General features: G+C 42.3%; 1 protein-coding gene across 1 annotated transcript; it reads left to right on the top strand.

Annotated features, from left to right (window-relative positions):
• Positions 1-5,659: 5,659 nt before the first annotated feature.
• On the top strand, positions 5,660-6,568 carry LOC134239240 (uncharacterized). The gene has a single exon (XM_062721402.1). The coding sequence runs from the start codon at positions 5,660-5,662 to the stop codon at positions 6,566-6,568; it is 909 nt and encodes a 302-aa protein (XP_062577386.1).
• Positions 6,569-7,477: the final 909 nt, after the last annotated feature.

The raw sequence follows: 7,477 nt of genomic DNA, 5'->3' as shown, positions 1-7,477 counted from the left end.
GGAACAGAACCAGAATTACGTAGGACCTTATCCACCGGCAGCTTTCTACAAACCGGACGAAATGTCTACCAGTGGACGAAAAGCTTTTTTTGAATGGTACGACCAACAGATGGGAAAAGTGTTTGATTTCCAGAAAGAGTTTGTAGGGTATTGTATCTCTGACGTCGACATTTTACGCCGATGCTGTGCAAAGTTTAGAGCCACCCTCAAGAGTTTGGTCAATGTGGACCCTTTCCAGGAATCCATCACTTTTGCCAATGCTGCTATTTAGCCTACCGTCGACAATTCATGCCTGAAGACACCATTGCCATCATTCCGAACCTCGGGTATCAACCGGCACGACAATATTCGGCTAAAGCCTGTCGGTGGCTCACCTGGATGAGTCAACAGACTGAATGTCACATACAACATGCCAGAAACGGAGGCGAAGTCCAGATCGGAAATTATACCGTCGACGGATACCAGGAAGCGACTCGCACCGTCTACGAATTTTACGGGTGCTATTGGCACGGATGCCCCACCTGCTATCCCAGTTTACAGACGGAAACTCATCCTCATCGGACCCAATTTACTTACCAGCAATTACACGAAGAAACCCTCAGAAGGACTGGCGATTTAGAAGACATGGGGTATACCGTCCGTGGTATCTGGGAGCACGATTTCGATCAGCAAGTGCAAAAAGATGAGAGTTTACAGCAATTTGTAGGAAACCTGGACATTCCGGATCCTTTGAAACCTCGAGAAGCCCTGTACGGAGGTCGGACCAATGCTACCCGATTATATTGTGAGGAAGGGGACATGAGATACGTGGACGTCTGTTCCCTATACCCTTACGTGTTGAAACACAGACCATTTCCCGTAGGGCATCCCGAGATCATCACAGACGAGTTCCAGGACGTGAGAAATTATTTCGGTCTCATTCACTGTCGGGTCTTACCTCCCCGATACCTCTATCACCCCGTATTACCTTATCGGACGGGAGGCAAGTTATTATTTCCCTTATGTCGCACGTGTGCCGAACGACAGGACTCTACGTCTCAAGATCGATGTCCACACACCGACCAGGAACGTAGTCTCACGGGTACTTGGGTGACGACCGAATTACATAAAGCCCTTGACATGGGATATACCTTAGATCGAATCTACGAAGTATGGCATTTTAAAGAAAGCAGTCAGGATTTATTCAGATCTTACATCGATACCTTCCTCAAGATCAAACAGGAAGCCTCCGGATTTCCCCCCGACTGTAAGACCTCAGAACAAGAACAAGATTACATATATCAAGTCTTCGACAAAACAGGCATCCGAATGGACATTCTCAGTATCGAGAAGAATCCAGTGAGAAGAACCATTGCTAAACTCTTTTTAAATTGTCTGTGGGGAAAATTTGCTCAACGGTTGTTATTACCCAAAACCAGATACTTGGACGAAGAAGAGGAATTACAACAACTCTTACAAGATTCGACTCTCGACATCAAGGGCGTGCAACTCTTAGACAATAAAGAGAACCCCAATGAAGACAAGATGCTAGTGAATTATCAAGACAAACAGGAATTCGTCGAAGAATGTCCCTTTGGAAACGTGGTCCTGGCTTGTTTTACTGCCGCGCATGCCCGCTTACACCTCTACGAGACTTTACAACCTTTAGGAGATCGGGTCCTTTATTTCGATACGGACAGTATCATTTACCAACATCGGGAAGGAGCCTTTAATCCTACTTTGGGTAATAGTTTAGGAGAATGGACCGACGAATTAGACGGGGATCACATCATCAAATTCTTGTCGGCAGGCCCTAAGAATTATGCTTACCGAAGTTCATAAAGTCAAAGGAATCACTCTCAACCATCGTACCTCCCAGATCGTGTGCCCAGAGACTTTAGAAAAAATGCTTAAGGGAGAAATAGAGGAAGTCACAGTCCCTTATCCCGACAAAATCCAGAGGACTCGTGATCATGAGCTCGTGAACAAACCATTAGAGAAAAAGTATAGAATTGTATATGATAAGAGACAATTGTTACCCTCTTATAACACTTTACCTTATGGTTATTGATATGTTGATATGTTTGTTTGTTTGTTATTACAAAAAAAAATTGAATGTTTTTATGTGTTGTTGTTTTTCTTCTTCCCTATAAAAAGGGGAGCAATACAAATCAAAAGTTCAGTCATGACTGAGAAATTGCTAGATCAACCCATGCGTTATCCCCAGTATGCTCGGCACTCAAAGAGAGAAGCTACTTTTGAGCAGGGATGGCCAGAACCTCTCTTAGGAAAAATACCAGACCTAGCTCGAGCCGGGTTTTACTACAGGGGAGTGAAAGATAACGCTACTTGTTTTCATTGTGGAATGATTTTTAGTAATTGGGATCCCGAGGACGATCCTTGTGTAGAACATGCTTATTGGAACCCCAATTGTCCTTACATCAATCTGTATAAGGGACGAGGGTGGGTGATGAATGTGTTCATTGCGGGTTTAGATCAGCAGGGATATAAACCTTTACCTGAGATCAAAGCTCTACTGAACCCACAACCAGACGTCCAGGCTCGAGGAAAATGTCACATTTGTTTAGACGAGGAATTACAAATCGTTTTTCTACCTTGCGGACACGTATGCTGCTGTGCTTTGTGTGCTCCTTCCTTTCAGTTTTGCCCCATCTGTCGAGGCGAGATTCAACAGTCCAAACGCCTATTTCTGTGTTAACTATAAATAAGACCCTGAACCCAACTTTTCCTTCATTGATCAACATGTATTCCGAGGAGACACCCCTCCCTTCTTTTCAATTGAAACACGAGTTTACCATGGTGGTTGCTGGACCCTCGAAATCGGGCAAAACAGAATTCGTCAAGACATTAGTGAACAATCTAGACTGGATCACCCCCAGGCCCGAAAAAATCGTCTGGTGTTATCGGGAATGGCAACCCGCTTACACTTCTTTAAAAGATAAAGTATCTTTCATCCGAAATATTCCAGAAGACGACGAGAAATTAGTAGCCAATTTGAGTGTGCCCCATTTACTCATTTTTGACGACATGATGGGAGGAAAAGCCATCGAATCTATTGTGGATTGGTTTACCCGTAAAGCGCATCATCGGAATACCAGTGTGATTTACATCACTCAGAATTTATTTGATCGAGCTGCTTCTCATCGCACCATTAGTTTGAATGCTCATTATTTAGTCTTATTCAAAAATCCCAGAGACAAATCTCAGGTCAGTGTATTGAGTCGTCAGCTAGCTTTACCTCATTTGATGTCTGCTTATCAAGAAGCCACCCAGATACCTCACGGATATCTTCTCGTGGACTTGAGTCCCCAGACCCCAGACCAATACCGATTGAGAAGTCGAATGTTTGAAATGTTGACTGTACACATGCCTCAAGAGTATAAATAAAAGTGTTTCACACTCTTCTGAGTCATTGTTCATTTCAATCTCATCATGGCTCCATCAACCAAGAGTAAATTAGTGAGAACCTTACGACGTTTACAGCGGGAACGAGATCCCGCGAAGCGAGCCCATTTAATCGAATTAGAGCGTAAAGCCTTATTGAATTGGTTTGCCATGGGAGCTCGCAATTTAATAAAAGGGGTCTTACCTATCAATAAACAGACCCAAAAGTTTATTAATAATCATCGTCAAGATTTAAGAATCATAGCCGATCAATCGGCCAGTGATCAAGACAGAAAAACAGCTATTGTAAAACGCGGAGGTGCTGGATTTCTAGGTGGAGTCATCATTCGTCATTTATTCAAATGGAATAATCCTAAAAAACGGCGGGTTCGTCGTTTAAAGAGTGTAGTGGTAAGAGTTGATAATAAGAAACAAAGAGTGTTTCCGGATTGGATGGTCCGTGTCGGAGGAGCAGCTCAAAAGAGCAGAAAAAAGAAGAGAAAAGCCCCTCCCAAGAAGAAAAAAGCCCCACCCAAGAAAACAGCGAAAAGGCGAAAATCTGCTCCTCAAACTCTAGCTCAACGTAAAGCCATGCCCGAAAGTCTGAAAAACGAAATCAATCAGTATTATAAGGAACAAAGACAAAAGACCATAGGAGAATTGCTCAAGAAACAAGCAAAACTGAGAATGGATCGTGCTATGGGACCCATAGGCAGTCAAAGAGCCAGCGATTTAGAAGTGTTTCCTCGAGTGAATGTGGGCATTCCCTCTTCTTCCCCTGGAATTAAAGTTCCCATTCATGTCCCTAAAATCACACGTTTTCAACCCTTGACGGCCTCCACCCCTCAACTACCTAAAGGCCTGAGATATAAATGTCGATATTGCGGAAAAATTTATGTCAGGGAGAAAGCGAGAGATAAACACGAGAGCGACAAACACGGAGGATATGCCCCTCCTTAAGACACTATAAAAGGGAGTGACATGAGAGACTTCTCTTCATTGTTTTCAAAGATGGCCAAGAAGAAAAAGGGATGTAGTACGCGATTAAGAGCGCATGCCCCTCTTTTAAGAGTGTTATCAGACCCTCACTATTCCTCGTCTTTAAAAACGGGGATTTTAAAACATTGTTCTGGAGATTGTATTTTGAAAATTTGTGAGATCGTCTACAACCTATTAAAAGGGGTGTTACCTCTCAATTCGGCTCAGAAACGAAAACTAGCTCCTAAGAAACACATCTTAAGGAGACTGGTCCGGCCCCAATCCATACAGAAACGACGAGCTTTATTAGTACAACAAAAAGGAGGAGGTCTTTTACCCCTTCTAATCTCAGCAGCACCTTTACTGTTGGATGCCGGACATTCTGTCTATAAAGCCATTAAAAAGAAGAGGAACAACAAGATACAAAAATGAGTCGTAAAATGGTGTTAGTACCTGAAGTTCTGTTGAATGAACTCAAAGAAAAACTCCCCAAACCTCCGGAATTTCAATCTACTCTGAGTATAGGTCAAGAATTGGACCAGATTACCAGACGTGAAGATTTAACTCCAGAAGAAAAAGTGGCTTTATACGGTCAAGAACTTCATCGGTATAGGAATTATTTACAACAAGCGAGAGAGCCAACGACTACCAAAAAAACCCCTGCACCCTTAGCCCCAGCCCCCGCAGCAGCAGCAGCTCCAGCAGTAGCAGCACCACTAGCAGCCTCAGATCCCGAGATCGATCAACAAATCATTCAAAGCGTGAATAAACCCATGCAAAGAAAAGCTGAATTATTATTAAATCATTTAAAGAAAACCAACGTCTTGACTTGGGATAAAGACGGAGAAATCAGTTATCGAGGTCAAAAAGTACCCGATTCTAACATTGTGGATATAATAGCTGAAAACATGAGAACCAGATCCTTGAAAAATCGTCCGGTGCCTAAAGGATTAGATGAATTTGCTCAAGCTTTAAAAGAGACCCGTACTCCCATGGTTTACTTGCAAAATCGAGACCTTATAAAAGCCATGCAGAAACCAGGAAAAATTAGTACTCCTAAAGGGGCTTTGAGTGACGACGACGACGAAGAGGAAGAGAGCGGATTTCAGGATGCTTCCTCTTCTTTTTTGACCCCTATTAGTCGACCTGTAGAGGCAAGATCAAGGGTGTTAAAAAAATTCACACCTAAATATAGTCCCTATCGAGCCCAAAAGCAATTAAAAGCCCAAGAAGAAGAAGCCAATAAGAAGAAGAAATTGGAACAAATCGAGGAAAATTGGCTATCATTGCCTAAGAAATGAAGAAGAAGAAGAAGGGAGTAGAAGACATTTTAACAGAGATTTATTACGATCCTAAGAGAGGATATGGAGGCATACAGACTTTGTATCGTCAGGTCAAAAGTCTGGGGCATAAGATTTCTTTGAACACCATACGAGAATGGTTAAAAGAGCAAGATACCTATACCTTACATAAACCCATTCATAGAAAATTCCGGAGACAACAGAATAAAGTGACGGATATAGACGAACAATGGCAATTAGATTTAGCGGATGTGTCCAGTTTAAAGAAACATTATGACGGTTATACCTTTTTATTGTGTGCCATTGACGTTTTATCTAAATATGCATGGGTGGTGCCTTTAAAACAGAAAACGGGGAAAGAAATGATTCGAGGATTACAAGAGATTTTCCGACAAGACGGTCGACGCCCCCTCCGCATTCAATCGGATCAAGGCAAAGAATTTACCAATCGAGAATTCTTACAGGCGTTTAAATCCATTCATTTCTTTACCACTCGCAATACGGACACCAAAGCCAGTATCGTGGAACGATTTCAGAGAACCCTCAAAGCACGCATGTGGCGATATTTCACTCGGAATAAGACCAGACGGTACTTAGAGATCTTACCGGATTTAGTGTATGCTTACAATCATACTTATCATCGCAGTATCCAAAGAACCCCAGCTCAAGTGAAGCCCTCGAATGTGTTAAAAGTCTGGAAAACTTTATATGGGGAAGAATCATCACCTAAACCAAAACCCCCAAGTTTAAAACAGGAGATAAAGTGCGCATCAGTAAAGCTAAACGCACTTTTGAAAAAGGATATTTACCGAACTGGACCACGGAAATATTTACCATTGCTCAACGAGTCCCCGGTCGGTATCCTTACGTGTATCGAGTACAAGATTATAACCAAGAGGAATTAGAAGGGACTTTTTACGAGAAAGAATTACAACAGATCATTAAAAAAGACGACGTGTACGAAGTAGAGGAAATCTTGGGGTATAAAAAGCGACGAGTCGGGAAGAAAATCATTCAAGAAGTCAAAGTCCGGTGGAAAGGATATCCCCCTAGTTTCGATTCATGGATTCCCCAAACGGATCTCATCAAATAACACCTCATTGGAAATGTTGTGGAGAGAATATTCCTCGAGAAGAAATTGTGTATTTTGCACAATTATTCATTTGTATTTCCCTCATCATCACGAGTGTGGTCATGTTAGCTTTACACGATTCTAATCGAGAATATTGGATGGTCTGTGTGAGTTCTTCGGTGGGTTACATCATGCCTAGTCCTACCATGATACATCATACCCCTAGGGTCAAGAAGACCAATTCACCCAGTTAATCCCGGAATCTAAAAATAGATACACCCCTCTATATAAAAGGAGACACCATAACCCTAAGAGGATCATTTCTGATCTGAGCGAGGGACAGAGCACATCATGGAGTATCGTTGGAAAATAGTAGAACCTGAAGGGACTAGTCACAAAGGAGAATGGATGAGAAACAAAGAGAAATGTATTCAAGATTTCTTTGATCAGAATCCAGGACAAACAGGTCTCAATGAAATCTACCTGTATAAGAGAATGAAATTACCGGACCGCAAATGGCCAAAGATACACACCATGGCCATATGCTCACCTATACCACCTAAATATGGAGAATTCAAATGGAAAGTCAAATACGTCTTGGCTCACCGAACACAGGGACCCGAAAGCACTTGGATTCAAGGGAAATGGATGGAAAAAGCCAGAGATTGTATAGAAGACTATTTGAAAGAAGTGGTCGTAAAAGGATACGATATCATGGACTGTGCTTGTGAAACAGACTATT

Source organism: Saccostrea cucullata, unplaced genomic scaffold (assembly GCF_032062105.1).
Source record: "Saccostrea cucullata isolate Sc308-1 unplaced genomic scaffold, CSIRO_AGI_Scuc_v1 ctg3180, whole genome shotgun sequence".
In the NCBI taxonomy this organism is placed as follows: Eukaryota; Metazoa; Mollusca; class Bivalvia; order Ostreida; family Ostreidae; genus Saccostrea; species Saccostrea cuccullata.
Note: the sequence above shows the minus strand (reverse complement) of the source record. Positions and strands in the feature narration are given on the sequence as shown.

Bases quoted from the DNA above. Each gene is read 5' to 3' on its own strand.
- LOC134239240 (XM_062721402.1), top strand. From the start codon at position 5,660: ATGAAGAAGAAGAAGAAGGGAGTAGAAGACATTTTAACAGAGATTTAT.